This window comes from Cervus elaphus, chromosome 17, assembly GCF_910594005.1.
Source record: "Cervus elaphus chromosome 17, mCerEla1.1, whole genome shotgun sequence".
Classification (NCBI taxonomy): Eukaryota; Metazoa; Chordata; class Mammalia; order Artiodactyla; family Cervidae; genus Cervus; species Cervus elaphus.
Window position 1 is genome coordinate 40,663,667 of NC_057831.1, and position 24,483 is coordinate 40,688,149.

General features: G+C 40.1%; 1 protein-coding gene across 5 annotated transcripts in view; it reads right to left on the reverse strand.

The window, feature by feature from the left end:
* Positions 1–24,483, reverse strand: part of KCNIP4 (potassium voltage-gated channel interacting protein 4) — a 1,258,052-nt gene that overhangs the window by 14,590 nt on the left and 1,218,979 nt on the right. For all 5 annotated transcript variants that reach the window (XM_043871383.1, XM_043871387.1, XM_043871386.1 and 2 more), the window contains one exon: positions 7,105–7,174. In XM_043871383.1, the coding sequence (XP_043727318.1) occupies positions 7,105–7,174 (70 nt within the window). The remainder of the gene's footprint in view (positions 1–7,104; positions 7,175–24,483) is intronic.

Below are 24,483 nucleotides of genomic sequence, written 5' to 3' on the forward strand. Positions count from 1 at the left end.
TGTATTATATATATATATTTTATTGTTTTCTTTCCTTAGTGCACAATTTTCATTTTTAAGTCCCTCTGTGCTTGACCCTTGATCAAATTTATGTGATTATTTTAAATGTTTCATCTCATGGGTTCTAGCCTTTTATCTTAACCTTTTTTATATTAAAAAATAGTAACCTTTTAGATCATTGGCTCTAGCCTTTTATCTTTTGTTTAAAATCGCATCTATTTCTATTTTATAACTTTTATCCTTTATTTTTATTGGGATTTAACAAAACTTCTGTTCGCCTTTTACTTTATGAATTGCTTTTTGAAGGCTGTCAACAGACTAAGCCATAGAAGCAGTAGAGAATTGCTCTCTCCAGATAAAGGAGATCAGAAGTTGTGCAGACTCGTCTCCTAACTTGCAGGCATCCATGGCTTTTGTGGGCATTGTTTTTCCTGACTGCTTCACCCTGCTGGTTAACTCTCTTGAAGGCCATGTATTTCATGAGGTAAACCATACACTCAATTTCTCAAAATAATGGTGACATTGTGTTTCATCTCTTACCTTTAAATTTGATATGGTGGTTTAGTCGCTAAGTCACGTCCAATTCTTGTGACCCCATGGACTGTAGCCTGCCAGGCTCCTCTGTCCATGGGATTCTCCAGGCAAGAATATTGGAATGGGTTGCCATTTCCTTCTCCAAAATATATGAGGAGCCACTTATCTTTAAACAGATGAATTAATATGTTTTCAATGAACCAAACAGACACCACAACTGGACCTAAGTAGTACGTGAAAGGACTCTAAGTAGAGTGGATGTCCATCTAGTGTTGACGGGTTGCAGGGAGAAACCCTTTTGGGTGTGGAGCCAGGATTTTAATTGCAATCAATTTAGTGCAATTGTTGGGAAGTTCCATTAGAATTATCAAGAATTGTCAGGCTATTTTTTTTTTTTAAATTTACGAACATGTTCTGCTCTCAGCAATATTTTACTTAGACTTCTTGAACTATTTAGTGCCCTATGGAGATATGAGTTGATAGATGGAATGTTATACTTATCTTTGGGGTAAAAAAAAGGGATTTTGCCTATTTTAAATGAGCTCATTAAGCAGATATTTTGTTACTTTATATAGTCAGGGTAAGTGCCTTTACCTTAGCAAGCAGAACTCACCATGAATATAAGGCTCAGAACAAACAATACTGGCAACTTTTAAAAATTTTAAACGCCAAGATAACATAGGCATATAATAATTACCATTCTTTTCAGATGGGGTTGTTTGGTTTAAACCTTGATCTATGGGACCCACACTCTCAGGGTTTGCCCTAATGTGGTTCAGAGGGCATCCTATTCCTCTAAATGTATCTTGGCAAGTTTCCTGGAAGTGAAGCCAGTTTTCCAGCCTAGATAGGAGATACCAGGCAGAGAGATGGTATCATCTCTCAGATGGCCCAAATTTGAATCTCAGCTCAACCAACTATTAATCATGTGGCCATGGCAAATTGTTTAACCTCTCTGTAACTCAGTTTCCTCACCTACACAATGATAACAATGTGTACGCCATAGAGTTGTCATGAAGACATTAAATGAGATACTACATTCAAGTCCTTAGAACAGTCTTAGGCAAATGTTAAATGTTCACTAAATATCAGTTATCATTGTTATTCTTTCATAGACTAGTCACTCTCACTTGAACCACCTCAAATAAACGTGATCTTTGTTTTTACAGATTGAATATATTCCATCTGAAAAAGTTCCTATTTTGTGTGTGTGTGTGTGTGTGTGTGTGTGTGTGTGTGTGTGTATATGAAATCTCTATTGTGAAAGGGTCTGAACTAATTTAATGGAACTTCACGCTTCAGTTTTCCCTGGTGACTCAGATGGTAAAGAATCTACCTGTAATGCAGGAGACACAAATTCAATCCCTGGGTCAAGAAGACCCCCCGGAGGAGGGAATAGCTACTCATTCTTGTATTCTTGCCTGGAGAATTCCATGGGCTGAAATGGAGATACATTTGCGAGCTACAGTCCATGGGGTCGCAAGGAGTCAGACACAACTGTGTGACTAACACTTCATGCTCAGTGAAGACTAGTATCATTATGTCATGAAAAGCATTGAGGTTCTGACAAAGCTTGAATTTCTTCAGCAGGCATCTGAAGATAGTGAAAGTTTTTGAAGAAGGAGAATGATGCTGCTAGCTTTAATGGGGTGAGAGGAAAGAGCTAAGGCATTGGAAGTGTCTGCTGGGCATAGAAATGGATTCTGCAGAGAAAAAGGAAACTGTCCACAAAAGGATCTCAGTCTGATTTCATCTGACTATGCTCTTCTTAAATACTCAGTAAACATCTGCTAAAAGGATGAGTAACTGGCATTCTGGAGTCTAGATTTCAGAACAGTTTGGGGTTCAAAATATCTAACAATGGTCTTTGTTCTTCCTGTATGACCTGACATGTCTCCTCTGACCGCAACTCCTTCCAAACAATGAAAACAGTTACTGAATTTCATATGCTGACTTTGTTCAGTTTCTCATACTTTTACTTATGAAGCTGAAATTTAAATGTTGAAATTTTACAGATGGGGACAAAATTTATGGAGTCTTAGACTAGGAAGTGATCTTCCATACCATTTAGCTATTTATCTACATTTAACAAAAGTGGAAAATGGGTGTAGGTAATGTTAGGGATAGTAGCTATGGTCAGCTAGTTAGCCAATGGTAGAGTCAGTGATGAAATCAAGACATTTCAACACTTACTCTTATAAATAAAGGATATTAGGGAATTCCCTGGTGGTCCACTGGATAGGATTTCACGCTTTCACTGCTGAGGGGCTGGGTTCAATCCCTGCGGGAAATGAAGACCCTGGAAGTCATGTGGCACAGCCCCCCCACCAAAAATAAAAGAAAGAATGTTAGACTAGAAAGAAAACTTGAGGATTCTTCTGTTTCACATTTGGTAAATGAACAACCTGAGGCCCAGAGAAATAAACTGTTTAAGTCACACATCTTGGCGCTGGCAAAGTCTATCCATAAACTCAGGACTCTTGACTTAGTCTAGTGCCTTTAACTCAACTACGCCCAGACCACAGTGATAATATCAACTAATCCCTTGGTTGGAAAGGCCACTGATATATATATTTCAGAATATTTGAACAAATGCACTTGGTTATCATGTTCCGTGTCTGCGGGTTAAAATCAATCTGGTTGATTTCTTTCTTCCCACCACCATCCCCTACTCCCACCTGAATTCATTCATACGATACAGAATTAGTTCAATGCATTTGGATATACAATTCAAGGCACTGTGACTGCAGTAAGGAGGGTTCACTTCCTACATGAATGGTAGTTTCTGTTCACTATGTCCTCTATAAAGCACCCTGAAAATTCCTAGAAATAGAAGTGTATTCAGTGGATGCAGTCATTTGGGAAAAAGTACTTAAATCTTTATGTCCATAAAACTCATCTAAATGCCTCAAGTGCCTTACACATGGATGTTCAATAAATACTTGTTTAGATTCTTCTGACTGAAACTCATTCCTTCAATAACTGTTGATCAGGTGCCTCATATAGTCAAAGTAAGTGCAAAATTCCTACAACACAAGCAGGGGTAAACCAGGAGACTGTAAGTTTCATGAGCTTTAAAAATGCCTTAAGAGCTTCTAAGCTAAGGCTTCCCTGTAGGAGGCATTGGAAAACATTGCTGCAATGATATAGGTAATGCGGTTTCCTCTTGGCTTGTTTTATAGGAGACATACTTTATCCCCTACAAACAGGAAGGCTCTGTTCAGTTCAGCTGTGCTGATATCCAGAGCTCCAAACAAGTTGTGCTTGGTAAACCATCCTGCTAAGCCGTAGAGAAAACTCAAGAGCCTGACACAGTATAAACTGCAGGAGATTCTGGCAATAAGACAAAGTCTCTTTCTGGAGGAAATGGTGAGACATTGTGATTTATGGTCCCATCATTGCTACGACTCCTAATGAGAGACATCTGTTGCTTTCAGGCCATCAGACTAAATAAACGACTTCACACAAGTGTGAGGATGTCCTAACAGGGATTTGACTGCCACCAGAGAATACATTCTTTCTTAGGACATTTTCTCTTTTCTAGGGGCACTGCAAGATACAATTTGCATGCATGATATTAATTTTTAAAATTGCAAGTCATCATTCTTTAAAATATTTCATTTTCTTCAGTAATGCTGGATGCTTTTAGATTTATGCATTCAATTAACATGAATATTCAAAGGATTTTTAAGAGTGCAAAAGTGATTTTTCCACAAATCCCTTTGGACTTTGTAACAAGATTCCCTTGCAAATGATTATGCTTAAGTAGACGTTCTCTAATGTTGAAATGTTATTTTTCAGATACAGATACATTTTTAATGTGAAGTTGTATCCAATTTGTAGTATGTAATAACTTTCATTTGAGATAATAAAAAAATAGCTAAAAGATTTCCATTTGTGCTAAGGGCTTTGATATTAATGCCTATAAATACATCAGCAGACAGTTTATAGCAAACATCATTCTTTTAAAAAATTCCATGGTTTTTAATAATTTAGAAATATGTATTAAACAAATGATATTCTAAATTCATTATTAATGCAGACAACAGACACATTACAAGCCTGCCATCAGACCCAATATCAGTCTGTGGATGGTTGGTAACAAGATGGGCTGGGGGGAGTTGTCACCCATGACATATGCAAATTCATGTAATAATGGGTCACTACTTGTTTTCTCAGAATATTTATTTAATTCTTTGAAAAGTCCATCTTAAGGGAGAATTTCTATTTTGATAATCCATGCACAAAATTGTCTTTAACCTACCAAAATACATAAAGCCAAAAGTGAATCGAGTTTTTGTATGAAATAATTAATATTCAAGTGTTGTATCCATTAAAAATGCCTTTGCAGGTATCACCCCATGATGAGGTCGATGTCATTCACTTATCCACACATTCACTCTTTTTTGCAGTATTAGTATGACTATTTGTCCCTCGGTATTCCATGACCTGTGGATATAGCAGTGAGCAAAACAGAAAAAAAATTCCGTTCCCTTGGAGATGACATTCTAGTGGAAAAAGAGACAGTAAACAACAACAAAAAATAAATAAATTATACATTATTAGATGCTCTTGAGAACTAAAGAGAAAGCTAAAGCAGGAAAACGGCATGGGGGATGTTTAAGGGGTTGAGGTTTAAGCCAGGGTGACCAGAGGAAGCCTCACAGAGAAGGTGGCATTTGAATGAAAGCAGAGGTGATGAGGTATTGAGATGGATGTTTAGGAGAAGGGGGATTCCAGACAGAGAGAAAAATGAATTCAAAGGCCCAGAGGCAGGACTTCCCTGGTGGTCCAGTGGTTAGGGCTCTGCCCTTCCACTGCTGGGGGTACGGGTTTGATCTCTGGAGGGGGTGGGGAATAAGATCCCATATGCTGGTGCAGTGCAGTCAAAATTTTTTTTAAATAATAATGAAAAAAATGCTCAGAAACAACAAAAGGACTGGTGTGCTGGAGGAACGGCAAGAGGCCAGGGAGGCTGGAATGAGGTGAGCAAAAGGGAGGGTCGGTGAAGGACGAGGCAGAGAGAGAACAGGAGACAGTGACTGTGGCTTTTGCTCTGAGTGGGTGGAAGATTCTGGGCAAAGCAGTGACGCAACCTACATTTTACCAGGATAACTCTGGCACATGTGAGAATTAACCGTGGTGGGGGAGTAAAAAAGAGGCGTGGGATCAGAGAGACTACCTGGGAGAACACTGCAGTTATTTGGGCATCAGATGACAGTGAATCTTTTAAGTGGGAAAGAAGTAAAAAATGATGGCTGGGAAATGGATGGATTTCTGTGCACCCTGGTTTCCACGTGTATGGAAGGGAGAATCGGAGCTAGGGTTGTTGGGAGGTGATGGGTAACACAGGCCAGGGCCTGACCTGTATTAGATGCTTGATGAATGGCGGCTCCTTCCGCTCAGGTTCGGTTTATCTGGACCGATTCTTTTTTATGTCCTCCCTGTCATTCAGCTGGTCTAATTGTGCCTATATTGTGTTCTCATAATATTATGCTGCTAACTCCCGTCTTCATGTTTACTTTTCATGCTGGCGCTGCCCACACGCAGCACGAGGCTCTACCATTCTTTGGGGTCGGCTCTCTCCCCTGGCGTCATCGGCACCCAACACACGGCTGGAAACAGGCAAGGTGGCAGGACAAGTTGGAGCTGGGCATCCTGCCGAGTGAGCAAAGGGGAGGCTGCAAGTTCCACTGGCAAATGTAGCTCTTCACTCTTCTCTGATAGGTACACATTGTCATTATGCTCTCTTTGTTTTCTTCCCAGTTAAAATAATGTCTAGAGTGGTACTGATTTTCTTAGATGCGGGGGGGAGGGATGATAGTGAAGAGTTCCTGAAAGAGAGAGGAAGAGCAGAAAGGAGCAGCAGAGAGCCTAGATAAGACTCCAGGAACATCTGGGTTCTAACCTAGTAGTAGTTAGTTGCTCAGTCATGTCTGACGCTTTGCAATGCTATGGACGATAGCCCGCCAGGCTCATCTGTCCACGGGATTCTCCAGGCAAGAATACGCGAGTGGGTAGCCATTCCTTTCTCTAGAGGATCTTCCTGACTCAGGGGTCAAACCCGAGTCTCCTGCACTGTAGGCAGATTATCATTTGAGCCACAGGGGATTCTAACCTAGATCTGCCATTTTAGTGGATGTATGACCCTGAGCAAAACAGTTAGCTTCTCTAAGCCCCAGATTTCAGATCCAAAAAAATTGAGGATAATTATACTTTCTAATTTTGAAAGTTGGGAGAATGAGATGTTGTAATGCATGTGAAAAGCTTTGCGGCTTTCAGGACCCATCCATCATAGTCAGAAAGCGCCATGCATTTGAGGGATGTGGCAACAGGCACTCGATAATACTACTTGTATTCAGCTGAAGAGTGAACTCTCAGATATTTGATAATTTGTAAGTAACTCACGTTTATGATGTATTGAGAATCACATGTGCAGCATGCTGTGTATTAATTTTTGGATGTAAAGATGAAAACTGTAGAGCCATGCCATGAAAGATTAAAGCAAACTCAAGACTGCAAGCATAATTCTAGCTGAAAGTACGTTCACTGGTTCACATTTGTACCTACCTCCCTGTGGAAAGAACTGCGAGTAAATCTCTTTGAAGGTATCTTCATTAACAACCCCGCTGGGACATTCCTAGAGGAAGTGGGAGAGAAGCGATATGAGCAAAGTGTTCATAAAACGGATTTTTCTGCACATTTTGAAGTCTAACTGTCTACTGTGCAGAGCTGAACCAAGAAAGTTATCCATCCATCCATCCATTATCACAAAAAGAATAAAAGTGCACTATAAACTTCTCTTTGTTCCAGTTTTCATAGGATGAAAGAAAGTTGCTGGTGTAAAAATCTTTGCATAGTATCAGCATCACAGCTTGTCAGACACATTAAAAAACACACGTTGTTTTTTCAGAACATGTATATATGTTATCAATGGGTAGGAGGACGTTTGCTTTTCATTCAGAGAGAACACTGCAAGAGGTTTCTGATGTGGTCTTGACTGGACTTCATGTCATGTCCTCTGCGGATGTGCTGGGCACACATCATCTTTAGTTTAGTGTGAAAATGGTGTGCTCTCTTGGGTCTAAGGTGGCCCCACAAGCCTCCAGCAGGAATAACTACTAACTTCTGTTAACAGATTGCTCCGGACTGCATGATAACAAGAGCAGAAATAAGTCACTTGAGTAAGGAAAGACCCCAAGATTTTTTTAGGTTCTGAAGAAGAGGTGTAAAAGGAGGAGGCCTGAATGTAACGAATTCCCACCTTTGTCCCGTGGTTGGAGTTATTTAAGACTGATGGATACTGACAGCAGGAACACCACTGATGTTGGATTACTGACTTGATGGGGCCAGAGAGCAAAGGTACCCCTCTGAAACTGAAATTTTCCATAAAAGGAGCTGAAATCTAAAATGCCATCCAAAGTGAAAGTGAAAGTGTTAGTTGCCTAGTCGTGTCCATCTCTTTGTGACCCCATGGACTGTGGCCCGCCAGGCTCCTCTGTCCATGGAATTTTCCAGGCAAGAACACTGGAGTGGGTAGCCACTCCCTTCTCCAGGGGATCTTCCCAACCCAGGGATAGAATCCAGTCTCCTGTATCGCAGGCAGATTCTTTACTCTCTGCGTCACCAGGGAAGCCCAGTGCCATATAAGGTCTGCCTTTATGCTGAGGTGAGGACTAATCAAGGGGACTTGACGCTGATGTAAGGGCAAAAAAATGCTTTCACTCTTTGGAGTTTCAAAAACAATCTGGTCAGGAATCTGAATGGGAGAGATCCCTGGAACAGTGAAGACTGACAATCACAAAGTAATTTGACATCAAACCACACGTGGGATGCTAACTATACACCAAAGGTGGGGAAGTGATAAGTTCTGTCGGGTCCTTCTGAGTAGCTTTTCAGGAACAGGCCCATTTTCCGTAAGTTCCCTCACTTCAGTTCTCATAGAACCCCCCAGGCTACCAGCATCTCCAAGACTCACTGGGGGAGAATCAGAGGTATGCTAATTCCCCTGACGTTAGACATGGGTATTCTGTGTACTTTAAATTTGAGGCTGTTTCTGGGATCTTCAAAAATCATTTGTGGTCTTTAAAAACTCTTAACTCTTAAAATCATTGTTCCCTCATGAATAAACTTGATGTATTAATTTGATGTTTCCTTTTTCTAATAACTCAGTTACTCAGGACTGTCACATGCTTCACATGAGGAATTTTCTATTTTCTTCTTTGTTGGTTTGAAAGGTTGTACCTTTGATACATTAACACAACTTCAAATAATAGTTGCCAATGTGAAGCTTGTGTTTACAGGCTTGTCAATGTGTATTTTTCCCATTTGATTATTATAATGGCATAGACATCTCCATTCACTGAAAAGGAACTAGGTTCTGTGGTCAAGTGCCTTGTTACTCAGAGATCCAGTGGAAGAGCTGGAATGTGAGCTTGAAACTTTCCAGATTGTCACAAGGTTTTGTATTAAATAAGCCTCGTGGAAATAATGACCCTGAGGACCTAAGAGAATTGCAGCAAAGGAAAGACAGCCAGAAACAAATTAGGAAAAAAAAACAACAACAAAGAAACCCAAGCAAGCAAATTATGATGTTTACTTTTATATGTCAATTTGTCTGGGCCATGATGCCCAGTTATTTGGTCAAACATTATTCTGGATCTTTCTATAAGGGTGTTTTTGAATGAGATTTACATTTAAATTGGTGGATTTTGAGTAAAAGAAATTACCCTCCAGCATATGAATGAAGTGAAGTGAAGTGAATCACTCAGTCGTATCTGACTCTTTGCAACCCCATGCACTGTAGCCCACCAGGCTACTCTGTCCATGGGATTCTCCAGGCAAGAATACTGGAGTGGGTTGCCATTTCCTTTTCCAGGGGATCTTCCTGACCCAGGCATCAAACCCAGGTCTCCCGCACTGCAGGCAGACGCTTTACCCTCTGAGCCACCAGGGAAGCATGTGAGTAGACCTTACCTAATCATTTGTAGACCTGAATAGAACAAAAGGCTAATCTCTCCAGGGCAAAATAGAATTTTCCAGTCTTGGGACCTGATAGGCAACACTGGTTTTTCTTGGTTATACACCAGATTGCCTTTGAACTTGAACTGCAATTCCTTCCTGAGTTCCTGAATCTCTAGCTTGTCTCCCTCTTCCACTAGATTCTGGACTGGCTAAGCCTTCACAATCATATGAGCCAATTGTTTAAATAAATAACTTTCAGTATATATATACATCTATTGGCTTTGTTTCTCTGGAAAATCCTGACTAGTACATAAATAAATGAACAATCAAGAGTTACAACTCCAAGAGGAAAGAAGATGGTGTGTATATAGTTCATCACTCAAAAGTTTTGACTAAATGACTTTATCTAGTTGGCAGCAACAGAACCAATTTTAAGAGCAAATAAGCACTTTGTAGTTAGACCCTCTCATGCATGGAAATTGTGATTTATTGGCTATTCATCTCTGAGCCATCTGCTGGGGATAGTGAGGAGAGAGCAAATAGATGGCTGTCTGCCATCAGGTGGCGAATATATGCAAGGTCAAAACTAGGCACTTGCCTCAGAGTTCAAATGACTCTAGCAAGAGACAAAGATGGGAAGTGATGGGATACCTGCAGTTAGCAAACTTGTCAGCTGTCTTTAGTCTCTAGATGCATTTGATAGATATATCTTATAATGTTAATTGAAATGCAGAAATTGACAGTCTCATATGTGTTTGCTTTATGTTTAATCATATGTCTGGGTCAGACGAAGTCCTTTCTCTGCCAACTGAAAACTCCCAGTCAAGTTCTAGGGTGGTAAGACTCAGCAAGCTAATTTGTCTTTTTTCATCTTTTATTTATTACATTGATTTACAGCTTTAGCCCATACACACTGTAGGTCTATTATTCTAGGAACTTTTCTAAGAAATTAGGTGGCAGTAATAATAAGTTAAATGTCTTGTCTTCATGAGACCTGCATCCAGTTGGAAGAAGAAAGGTAAAAAACAATAAATAAGATGATAAAAATAATCCAGGAGTGAAAACTAAGATCATGGCACCTGGTCCCATCATTTCATGGCAAATAGATGGGGGAAACAGTGGAAAGAGTGACAGATTTTATTTTTGGGGGCTCCAAAATCACTGCAGATGGTGATTGCAGCCATGAAATGAAAAGACTCTTACTCCTTGGAAGGACAGTTATGTCCAACCTAGACAGCATATTAAAAAGCAGAGACATTACTTTGCCAACAAGGGTCTGTCTAGTCAAAGCTATGGTTTTTCCAGTGGTCATGAATGGATGTGAGAGTTGGACTATAAAGAAAGCTGAGTGCAGAAGAATTGATGCTTTTGAGCTGTGGTGTTGGAGAAGACTCTTGAGAGTCCCTTGGACTGCAAGGAGATCTAACCAGTCCATCCTAAAGGAGATCAGTCCTGGGTGTTCATTGGAAGGACTGATGCTGAAGCTGAAACTCCAATACTTTGGCCACCTGATGCGAAGAGCTGACTCATTTGAAAAGACCCTGATGCTGGGAGGGATTGAGGGCAGGAAGAGAAGGGGACAACAAAGGATGAGATTGTTGGATGGCATCGCTGACTCAATGGACATGAGTTTGGGTGGATTCCGGGACTTGGTGATGGACAGGGAGGCTTGGCTTGCTGCAGTTCATGGGGTTTCAAAGAGTCGGACACAACTGAGTGACTGAACTGAACTGAATTGATGATCTTTTATTTATTCAGAAGAGCTCTTATGGGAAAGCAATACATTTTACTACCTTCAGGTGAAAAAGATGAATCATATTTTTAGGATGCTAGTGACTTACAAAGCAGTACAGTAGTTTATTTTCTAACTCCTCCCTTACCAGTTTTATGGATTCATTTCTGCACAAAAGAGATATCTCCACCTCTCCATCAAGAAGAGTTTGACCTGCCCATGCATAAAGCTAAGTGTAAACCAAAAACAATGTGACTGTGTTAGTCAGGTTAACTTATGGCATAACAAACAAGATCCTAAATACATAACAAATTTAAAAGAATGCAGTATATTTTTGCTTGTCTCACAGGAGTGATAGTACTGATCTGAGTTATTAAGGGACGTGTGTTCAAACTACTACACAACTGCACTCACCTCATATGATAGCAAAGTAATGCTCAAAATTCTCCAAGCCAGGCTTCAACAGCATGCAAACCGAGAATTTCTAGATGTTCCAGCTGGATTTAGAAAAGGTGGAGGAACCAGAGATCACATTGCCAACATCCGTTGGATCATCAAAAAAGCAAGAGAAAACCAGAAAAACATCTACTTCTGCTTTATTGATTATGCCAAAGCCTTTGACTGTGTAGATCACAACAAACTATGAAAAATTCTTAAAGAGACGGAAATACTAGACCACCTGACCTGCCTCCTGAGAAATCTGTATGCAGGTCAAGAAGCAATAGTTAGAACCTGACATGGAACAACAGACTGGTTTAAAATTTGGAAAGGAGTACGTCAAGGCTGTATATTGTCACCCTGCTGATTTAATTTATATGCAGACTACTTCATGTGAAATGCTGGGCTGGATGAAGCATAAACTGGAACCAAGATTGCTGGGAGAAATATCAATAACCTCAGATATGCAGATAAAACCACCCTTATGGCAGAAAGCAAAGAAGAACTAAAGAGCCTCTTGTTGAAAATGAAAGAGGAGAGTTAAAAAGCTGGCTTAAAACTCAACTTCAAAAAACAAAGATCATGCCATCCAGTCCTATCATTTCATGGTGAATAGATGGGGAAACAATGGAAATAGTGACAGACTTCTATTTTTTGGGGCTCCAAAATCACTGCAGATGGTGATTGCAGCCATGAAATTAGCAGACGCTTGCTCCTTGGAAGAAAAGTTATGACCAACCTAGACAGCATACTAAAAAGCAGAGACATTACTTCACTGACAAGGTCCTTCTAGTCAAAGCTATGGTTTTTCCAGTAGTCATGAATGGATGTGAGAGTTGAACTATAAAGAAAGCTGAGCACAGAAGAACTGATGCTGTTGAACTGTGGTGTTGGAGAAGACTCTTGAGAGTCCTTTGGACTGCAAGGAGATCAAACCAATCAATCTTAAAGGAAATCAGTCCTGAATATTCACTGAAAGGACCAATGCTGATGTTGAAACTCCAATACTTTGGCCACCTGATGTGAAGAACTGACTCCTTGGAAAAGACCCTGATGCTGGGAAAGATTGAATGCCGGAGGAGAAGGGGATGACAGAGGATAAGATGGTTGGATGGCGTCACCAACTCGAAGGACATGAGTTTGAGAAAGCTCCGGGAGTGGGTGATGGACAGGGAAGCCTTGCATGTTGCAGTCCATGGGGTGGCAAAGAGTTAGACATGACTTAGTGACTGAACAACAACATATATAATTGCAGTTTGTGAGATTTGGGGAAAATGAAATGCTTCTAATTTCTTTTTTTGAGAAATGATTGCCTTTAGTTCAGCCAGGACCTCTCCACCTTCTTCCTTACCACATACACTTTAATCTGAATATGAATGGCTGGGCACTAAAGTGCTTTGGGAGAAGTCCCAGATTTTAGGACAGGTTAAGTGAACTACTCCATCAAATGTTAAGTAGCTAGGATTTCCTGGTGCTGTACTGGCTGGTACATTAATCTGTTAAGACCAGCGAGTTTCCTTCAATGCTTCTTAAACCTTTCACAATCATATGATCATAATGTGATAAATGTAGAGTGAGATTTTCTTAGCATGTAACTGCCATGCCATTTTGTCAGTTGGTAAAGAGACACTTGCCCTGGGGCCTTGTGTTCCCTTTGGTCCTACTCAGCTGCCTTAGGTAGTGCTATGAGACATGTGGCAAGGTACGTATAAATGTACTATGACAATTTTGCTACTACTAATATCAATACTAGTAAGTGAGAAACTTTGGTAATAATAATTAGCATGATGATGGTGATGATGATAGCAATGATTATGATGATGGTAAGTTAATACATTGTGTTAAATGCTTTTCCTGGATTTTCTCATGGGAATGGATAGATGCTAGCATTACCTCCATTTTACTGATGAGCAAACTGTTAGAGAGAAACTACCCACGTTCTCATAATTAGAAAATAGCAGAGCCTAGTCTATTGGCCACAGAGTTTGAGGATTTAAGCAACTTCAGAGCTTAAATGGGTTTCTCCTGCTCTTGAAATGTAGAGTGCTCTTATAAAACCTCCTGAAAGCGGAAATGGCAGAAACCAGAGACGCAGTCCCCATAAAGCCGAGATGTTCACAGACACAGTTCAAAGCGATGGGGGCTTGATGCTGAGATGCAGAGGGTACTTCTTGGGGAAGGGGGCTTGACGGTGCCCGTTGGTGCTTGGGGTGTGCTGCCTCTGCAGCAGCTGTCAAAGGAATGCTGTATGCTATATTTCGCTTTTTGCTTTTCTACATAAAAGTGAAAATTCTCTTCAGATTTCTTTTCATTAGCAAAAATAGGGGCTAATGTAGGTCTTTATCCCTAAAGCAGGGATACCTGTCATCTAGTCTAGTGGCATCATTTTTAAACTGAGGAGACTGAGTCTGAGGTTATAGGAATTGCCCGTAAAGCACATGATGGGCTGCTGAGGCTTACCTTGTGTCTGGCTTGCCTGATGTGTGGACATCACAGACACCTTCATGTCCATATAATAGCTGGTGCCATTCTGTCGGGAAGCATTTAGAATCAACTAGTGAAATGCTTATGCTCCTGGGCTCTGGCGTGAGATAGAAGAACTGCACTGAACCTCTCTTCTACTTAAAAGCTGCAGAGCTTCAGACAAATATTTCCTTTAAGTCCCCTTGTTCTCCTGTGTAACATGGGGATGCCTATTGACTCTAGAGGGCTGTTATGAGGATTGATAAGATAATTCTACATTATGTTTCTATCTTAGAACTCGTCCTTGCACATCATATTTGATCATTAAATGTGAGCTGTCAGTACAATATTAATAACCTGGAATTTGGTAAACAGAACTCCATTATACGAACAGTGATTATAACCTCAGCATGGCTATATTAGGGTTAAATGATATCCACCAAAGCAGTTGAACCCAGTAGAGTGCGGGCTGATATAATGCAATGAGCCTACAAAGCAGATATGAGTTATGCCTCCCTGTCTAGCTTTATAAATTGGATCTGCTCTCTCTAATATCATCAGAGTTTACCCTCAAAGACAGGGGAACACTGCAATTGTAAATGACAGCTGAGAAGAATAAAAGGCCACTATACTGGAAGTAAATGTCAGAGGAAACTCAGGAGCCTTTTTATTCATTAAAGAAAAGTTTTCCCTACTAATGTTTAGAGGAGTACACTAGAAATACAGTAATCCATGAAAAGTGTTGGGAATGGGGCTTTGCAGAGAGATCCATGTATGCATAGGAAAATGCTAAAGAAATTCTTTTTTGAGGTACATTGTAAGTCCTTACACTTTTACCTCTTCAGAAAGGCTTTTAGCATTTCCTTGAAGATTGTCAGAACTCTGATAGAATGCTCTAGAAATGGTTGTAGTGCTATGCAAATCAGATGTATTCTGTAGCTAATATTTGTCCACTCGCTGGCTGAAATCTCCTCTTCCCATAAATCATTGGGGATCCAACAAGAAGAATTAGTACAAAAATATCATGGGAAAAAATGAAAACTAAAAGTCCTTGTGAAATAATAATTCCTTGGGGAGCCTTTTATATCACGTTTTTTAAGCAACTATTGTTTTTCTCAACCCTCACATCTACTCCTGTTGCCAAGGAAGGCATCCATGTGCTTAAGTTGAAAAGCTTGGGTTTCTACAAATAGACGTGTCATGGTATCCATATTTTGTCCAAAGACTACTCTTTCAGTTATTCTTTCTGACAAAGAAAGTAGATGACACCGCTTTAATAAGTAGCACAGCATACTATGGGCAAAACAAAGACTGGACACTGGGCATTTTGTCCAAGGAAGAAAAAAGGGAGATTAAGATCACTCTCCCAAGTAAGTAGAGCATCTCGTCCTTCTAGCAAGAACTGATAAAAAGCAAGTTGGCAATTCTCAAAGGAAGTTATCTTCTTAAGCAGGACAATTGTCAGAAACCACACTTAATGTGAGCCAGCTATGAGTTCATAAGAAGAAACCAGAAAGCATCTGGAGCACTTAGAAGAACATGTAGAAACAACCCATGAGATACACAGAAAGGCAATCGACGGATTGAACAAGGCAAGAACAGGTGTCTACAGGGCTATTGATCAACAATCTCTCCCTGCTTCCAAACCCACGGGAAAAGGGTACTTCATGGTCCCTAATGGTTTGCTGGGACCAAATAACAAGCTATCCAATGAATGGAAAGCAGAAGGGACACTCTAATACTCTGATGTATAAGGAGAAATATATGTTTCTTCTGAGTTTCCATTTCTAGCACAGAGTTTCTAAAACTATGAGAGAGATAAAGGTATCCCTTGTTATGTTAACAAGGTAATTGTTGAATCCCATGCAAGATCCTCTTGATGAAACTGAAAGAGGAGAGTGAAAAAGTTGGCTTAAAGATCAACACTCAGAAAACTAAGATCATGGCATCCGGTCCCATCACTTCACGGCAAATAGATGGAGAAACAGTGGAAACAGTGGCAGACTTTATTTTTGGGGGCTCCAAAATCACTGCAAATGGTGACTGCAGACATGAAATTAAAAGACACTTACTTCTTGGAAGGAAAGTTATGACTAACCTAGTTCAATTCAGTTCAGTCGCTCAGTCGTGTCCGACTCTTTGTGACCCCATGAGTCGCAGCACGCCAGGCCTCCCTGTCCATCACCAATTCCCGGAGTTTGCTCAAACTCATGTCCATTGAGTCGGTGATGCCATCCAGCCATCTCATCCTCTGTCGTCTCCTTCTCCTCCTGCCCCCAATCCCTCCCAGCATCAGGGTCTTTTCCAATGACCAACCTAGACAGCATATTAAAAAGCAGAGACATTACTTTGCTAACAAAGGTCCATCTAGTCAAGGCTATAGTTTTTCCAGTGGTCATGTATGGATGTGAGAGTTGGACTATAAAGAAAGCTGAGCACTGAAGAATTGATGCCTTTGAACTGTAGTGTTGGAGAAGACTCTTGAGAGTCCCTTGGACAGCAAGGAGATCCAACCAGTCCATCCTAAAGGAAATCAGTCCTGATTATTCATTGGAAGGACTGATGTTGAAGCTGAAAATCCAATACTTTGGCCACCTGATGAGAAGAACTGATTCATTTGAAAAGACCCTGACATTGGGAAAGATTGAACACAGGAGAAGGGGATGACAGAGGATGAGATGGTTGGATGGCATCACCGACTCAATTGGACATGAGTTTGAGTAAATTCCAGGACTTGGTGATGGACAGGGAGGCCTGGACTGCTGCAGTCCATGGGGTTGCAAAGAGTCAGACACGACTGAGTGACTGAACTGAACTGAACTGATGCAAGGATGGGAGATGGTTGTCAGGGGAGCCAACCAGGTGGTTAGAGGGTTAGAATTTTCATTCCCAGTCCTCTGACCTCCAGGGAAGGGAGAGGAGCTGGAAGTTCAATTCAATCCCCAATGGATAATGATTTAATCAACCATGCCTATACCATAAAGCCTCCACAAAACCCCAAAAGGACAAGTTCAGAGAACAACTTCAGGGCTGGTGAACACATTGAGATCTGGAAATAGTGGTAAGGTAAAGATATATTTAAAATTCATCTGAGGACTTAATGTGTATGTAACATGTATATGTATATATTTGTTATAACATAAGTGAATGACAAATCTAGACAGTGTGTTGGAAAGCAGAGACGTTATTCTGCCAACAAAAGTCTATATAGTCAAGGCCATGGTTTTCCCAGTGGTCATGTATGGTTGTGAGAGCTGGACCATAAAGAAGACAGAGAGACAAAGAATTGATGCCTTTGAACTATGGTGCTGGAGAAGACTCCTGGGAATCCCTTGGATAGCCAGGAGATCAAACCAGTCAATCTTAAGGGAAATCAACCCTCAGTACTCATTGGAAGGATTGATGATGAAGCTGAAATTCCAGTATTTTGATCATTTGATGCAAACAGCTAACTCATTGGAAAAATTCCTGATGCTGGGAAAGATTGAGGGCAGAAGGAGAAGAAGGTGTCAGAGGATGAGATGGCTGGATGGCATCACCGATGCAACGGACATGAACCTGGGCAAACTTTGGGAGATGGGCGGGACAGAGAACCCTAGGGTGCTGCAGTCTATGGGGTCGCAAAGAGTCAGACACAAATGGGTGACTGAACAGAAACATGAAATGCTTGCGTATGAATCCAACTGCTTATTAATTATTTACTATTTTACAAATTCACAGCTTAAAATGCTTAAAACTACTTTCAGATTACCACATGGACTTTATCTAATTATGACAGTTAAGATTCTGGTGACTGGAATGCCCCCAGATCAGATATAAGGTCTCTTTATGTAAGGATGCTTAAGCAAGTTGTATTGTTTGATTGCATTATATGTTATGCTGCTGCTACTGCTGCTAAGTCACTTCAGTTGTGTCCGATTCTGTGTGACCCCATAGACGGCAGCCCATCAGGCTCCCCCGTCCCTGGGATTCTCCAGGCAAGAACATTGGAGTGGGTTGCCATTTCCTTCTCTAATGCAGGAAAGTGAAAAGTGAAAGTGAAGTCACTCAGTCGCATCCGACTCTTAGCGACCCCATGGACCACAGCCAACCAGGCTTCTCCGTCCATGGGATTTTCCAGGCAAGAGTACTGGAGTGGGGTGCCATTGCCGTCTCCGTTATACACTATAGCTATATCATAATTGTTTGCATATATTTAAATTTAGGAAAGTGATTTTTATCTTCTTAGTTTCCAAGATATGAGCATATCAAACTGAGTTATAGTATGATTATCTCATAACCAAGGTAATTTTTTATCCTTTGAGATTCAAAAATATTTCCCATTCATTAGTTGATTAAATTTTGAAAACAAAACACCCCACCAACCTCCAGTAAGGATGACTTTTGAAAGAGAGATGATGTGAATTTAGTGATACAATAAAGATGATGGATGGAGAGTCTGATTCTCAGAGACATATAATTGGGAAGCCTGACTGTCTTCACCTATTATTCCACCCTGTTTAATATGTAATCTAATTGGAAAAGCGTAGGCTTTTGTAAATTAAATTTCCACTCCCCAGTTCTCTGGTTTGAAATTGGGGTTGCTTTGAAAAGTTACTATCTTAGTTGCCTGACAATTTAAAGATACCTCCATATTCTACACTGGTAGTAGAATTTTCGAAATTTAGATGGTGCCGTGCCGTGAACTTGTAGAACTTTTATCACTAGGATCTGTTTGTGGCCTTCTCTGCTCCGTTTAGAGTTGGTAAATACCTCAAAGGCAGGGACTGATTCTTATAGAGCCCAGCATTTTTTCCAACAGAGTATTAAAAACATCTATCCTGAATGGATATACACTCAAACAATTCTTGGCTTTTAAAAGATTAGAAAATAAACTTGCTCTGGCAGTTTCCTCTAAAGCTCCTGTGCAAGATTTTAGAACTCCTTGCACTCCAAAACATTTTCCCCCCTGTAATTCTTCTGCTCTCTTCTATCCAGTTTTGCTGAGGGACATTTCTGATGCCTTGTGCTCTGTTGTTCAAGGTCACCACTTTCTCTTAACTACATCTCTGTCCCTGGACTTTTGAGATCAAAATCTTGGCTCCACTTCCCAACCCTTGTGACCATGTATCATAATTACAATCACAGAAGTTAAGGGGAGACCACCAGGGTCAAAAGAAAACACTTCTTAGTTCAATACAAATTTTAAAAACCTTACTGTATTTAACAACTGGATTGTTAAAAACTCACTTAAAAATAATAGGATTAGCCCTTCGGTTTTCAGAGTATACAAACTGATCACTAAGAAGTAAAGCTAGTTTTACTTCTAAATTACTAAAGCAAATTTTAATTTCAAATTACTGTTCTCATATTCCCAGGTGTTTGAACACCTAGTGAGTCATTTATTCTCTCTTAGTCTGTTTCATTTGTAAAATAACCTTTAAGAAATACTGATATCACAGGGAAATAAAACTAAAGAAAATTAAAATAGACAATGTATGAACAAGGGAAAAAAAAAACACCTGGATACAACCAACATGTTTGGTATTTTGCTGCTTCCAAAGTTTGCATTAAGAACCTTCTGCATTCCCTGAACATACTCCTTGAAGCTCAAGTGATTAAATATGAATTTCAGGTTGGAAAAAGAAGTGGAGAAAGACTTTCCTATGTAATACTGGAAAAGAGATGAGCACTGGGTGATACTCAAGATTCAACTCAGCTGCTTAAGTATGAAGATGCAGGCACATTCTCAGCCCCAGAAGTTTGTACCATCACCACAATGAAGGAGAAATACAAGGTATGAGGCACATTTTCTCCTCACCTCTGGCTTCATTCTCTAACTATTTGGAAGCAGCAAATATTATGTGAGATATAGAGCCAAAACAGAAAACCCTAAAAACCAAAAACTAGCCTCAAGTTTCAACTGTACTAACAAAGAAATCATTGAAATGTCCCAAGACTGTGTATCTCAATCTATAAAATGTGAAAAGTAATAGCATCTTATAGTGAAGAAATGCTAACTCATTGATATTATGTATATAAAGATCCTAGCACTATTCTAAAAAAATTGACAAATGTTGATTTCTTTTAAGATTCTCTTTTCAGGTCACTTAGGTTGATTCTGCAAAATGAAGGTCCCCAAATTTTGCAGGAAAAGGCCTCCCAGCATATTAGGGAAGCTAAATAAATATGTTATGTTATTTATTTATTTAGCTGTGCCAGGATTTAGTTGTGGCACATGGGATTTTAGTTGCTACGGGTGGGATCTGCTATGGGAGCAGAGATCAAACCTGGGCTTCTGCACTAGGAGCATAGAGTCTTAGCCACTGGACCACCAGGGGAGTCCCCTAGTTATTTGATACAAAAAGTGAGTGTGAAAGTGTTAGTCACTCAATTGTGTCTGACTTTGTGACCCCATGGACAGTAGCCCACAAGGCTCCTCTGTCCATGGAATTCTCCAGGCAAGAATACTGGAGTGGGTAGCCACTCCCTCCTCCAGGGGATCTTCCCGACCTTGGGATTGAACCCTGGTCTCCTGCATTGCAGGAAGATTCTTTGCCTTCTGAGTCACCAGGGAAACCCTAAAGAGCCTTTGAAAAAGGATTTTCCCAACTTTATGCAAAAGGGGTTCATTTAGTTGACTCACTGTGTCAATTACAACACAGTTAAAATTCTACAGGTACTCAAAATCATTTGAGGAAAGAAAGACCAAAGTGCCCAGAGAGCAGGTGTGTGTATCAGTTTCCTATTGTATAACAATACCAGAAACTTGGTACTTATAACAACACAGGCTTATTACCTCATAGCTCTGTAGGTAAAGTCTATCATGGTTTGGCTGTATTCTCCACTCAGGGTCTCACATTCAAATGTTGCCTACCTCTGGTTCTCATCTGGACCTCACAATCTTCTTCTAAGCTCATTCAGCTGGTTGGCAGAATTTAGCTGCTTTTGGCTGTTAAGACTGAAGTCCTTGTTATCTTGCAGGCTATTAGCCCACGTGGCCTCTGTTCACTTTCTTTTCACCTGTGTGTGTTAGTCACTCAGTCATCTCTGACTCTTTGTGAACCCACAGACTGTAGCCTGCTAAGTTTCATGGGATTCTCCAGGCAAGAATACTGGAATGGGTTGCCAAGCCCTCCTCCAGGGGGTCTTTCCAATCCAGGGATTGAAATTTGGTCTTCTGCATTGCAGGCAGAGCCATGAGGGAAGCCCTTTTCTTTTCACATAAGTTCCTGCATCTTCAGGTCATTAAATGAATGTTAAGTCCTTCTCACACTCTGATTCTCTCTACTTCTCCTGTAGTTTAAAGGGCTCATGTGAAGAGATCAAACCCGAGAGCGTCTCTGTATTTTAAGTTCAACCGACTTGGAGCTTTAATTACATCTGCAAAATCCGCCCCCCCGCCCCCCATGGCAATATCTGGATTGGTATTTGGCTGAATAACCAGGAGACAGGACTCTTGGGTGCATTATCTTAGATCTCTGCCTATCATGCCTGCTTTATCTCAGTATGGGTTGACTATGGTTTTCTTAGCAGTTTCTGTTCAACAATCTTTTTTACAGTTACATTCACTGTAAATCAAACAAGAGAAACTCTTCAAACTTGTACAAAAACTCTACTGTTTTGACCACAGCTAGCAACTATAGTACTTGGAGCCTTAGTCTAACTAGATTTGGAAGGAATATATCCTATCAGGGCTGTGCCCAGCAGTGTATAGGACCAGCTAAGACTGCAAATCTGCATATCCTTATTACGAATGCTATGAATAGTATTCCATATGCAGAGGTATGCTCTGCCCTTACTTATTTCTGCTCTATAGCACCAAGGTCATTATGCAGATTTTATGAATTTATCAAATCACTTTCAAATTGGCACGCCATCAGCTTAATGATATTGGGGGAAAAACTGAATAAAATATCTACTTAAAAGAATCATGCAATTTTTCAATCAGAGAGAGTGAAACACTAAGACAATGATGTACATGTTCAGACAAACACCACCATTGTAAGATAATACATTTCCTGGAGCTTTGCAATAATTGGATTCTCTCTCAGTCTAATTTTCCCACCTACAAAATTGCCAAGATTCTGGCTCTTTGATAACTTCATTGTGCCTGTCATCTCTTGGCTTCTTATGTGAGAATATTTATTTTCCTGTAGACCCTTTTTATTTATTGGTTTTCAGTTCTTTATTGTTAAAGGCACTTTAACATAAGCAATAACCTCTTGTCATTTTATTACATCTCTCTATAGATTGGGAAAATGAAAATGAGTTCTCTTTACTGCTCACTGACAAATATGATGGACATTCTACTGTACCCAGAAGAATAAACTAGGGATTAGAGTGATATGTGTGTGTATGTAGTTGATTTAATTTGTCTAGGTCCGGATGTTTCAAAAACTCATTCTAAGGTATGTCTAAAGAAGCTGTGAAAGACTGTAGAGGTTGGAGGATTAACAAAAGTGATGTTTAATGACCTGTGGTCTGCTGAGCACTGAGCCTGGTCTTGATACATGTCATCATTAAATCCTCATAACAAGCAGAGGAGGTAGATATTTTCTCACATGATACAAAAGAAATGAGCAGTCAGAGGAATTTAAGAAAGTTCCCCAAGATCACACAGATATTAAGCAGTAGTAGAGATGTGAACCTGAGTTTGACTACAAAGCTTTATACCTTACAAAGCTGCCATTGTGAAAGGCAAGTGTAACTATAGAAAAGAAAAATAAACCAATAGAGAACTAATTATCCTATTTTTTAATCCCTATTAATTCACCAAAAAAACCATTAATCATTGATTCAGCAAATATTTCTAAACCACCAAGAACAATTATCATACTAAGTGAAATAAGTCAGACAAAGACAAATACATGATTTCCCTTATATGCGGAATCTTAAAAAAAAAAAAGGATACAAATGAAGTTATGAACAAAACAGAAGCAGACCCACAGACTTAGGAAATGAACTAATTGGGGGTGGGGGAGGGATAGCTGGGGAGTTTGGAATGGACACAGTACCACACTGCTGTATTTAAAATGGATAACCAGCAAGGACCTATTACAGTGCACAGGGAACTCTGCTCAATACTCTGTAACAATCTAAATGGGAAAAGACTTTGAAGAAGAATAGATACATGTGTATGTATAACTGAATCACTTTGCTGTACCCTTGAAATTAACATTGTTAATTAATTGATACTACAATTGATAACTACAAAATAATTTTTTTTAAACAAAGGGAGCAATTAGCCAGAGTCTCAGAAGCTGCCTGAGAGGAGAGTATGTGTCGACCCGCACTGCTTCTAGGCTTTCAAGGCTGGCACGGTGGCCCCTGAGACCCCACGGCGGCCCCTGAGACCCCGCCTGGTTACTGTCAGTCATAGCACTCATCACAGGGCCCTCCGGAGCTCAGAGACCAGCCGGGTTTGCTGCGCGATTCTCCGTGTATTTTATTACCGTGTTTAGGCACTAGGGGGCAGCAGTGTCCTCCAGGATCGCTAGAAACTCCATCTCTAGCACATAACGCTTTGCCAGTTCTTTCCACAAGCTTGGTGCTAGTCTGGTTAGATTTCTTTCCAGAAAGCTATTTTCTCTTTATGAAAGGTGACAGGAGAGCTCCTGTTCCCAAACCAGGTAGAAACAAAATTAACTATTTCAGGGAGAGGTTCCCAGAGACTATCTCTTTTGTGGATATTGACTCCGGGAGTTGGTGATGGACAGGGAGGCCAGGCGTGCTGCAGTCCATGGGGTCGCAAAGAGTCGGACACGACTGAGCCACTGAACTGAAGTCAGCCTAAAACTGCAATCTGTTTTTCAGCAGTTGGGTCACTCTTAATTTTAGTCATCAAAAATTTGTAGATTGTAGGTCTAAAGACACAAGTAAGCAAACAAGACAACCCCCAAAATTCTAAAGTTCGAGTTTGAAAGTCTTATAAATTTGCTTTTAAGTGCATATGGGCTCTGCTTATGTGGCTATTTATTGGAGGAAAGTTTTAAATCCTCCATAAAACAGGAATAATAATAATAATACCTATCTTGAGGTTATTATAAGTCTTAAAAGTATAACCTATATACAGTGTTTAGTGTGATATCTGGCATTAATTATGATGGGGATTATTTCTATAATGGTAGGAATATTCATTATGAACCTTTTCAGTTTTCATTGCCTTTTCACTTTATCAAGGATATTAGATTTATCTTATCTTTATTATATGCCATCTGCTTATTTATCTCAAAGGTATCTTATAATCCCAAACCAATCTTTCATTTTCTTAGTTGCTCTAAGATACAGCTTTTGAAATTTGTTGTCCCTGGCCTGAAATTCACTCATATCACTTACTAGCTGTGGGATTTTGAGTAAATTACTTAACTTCT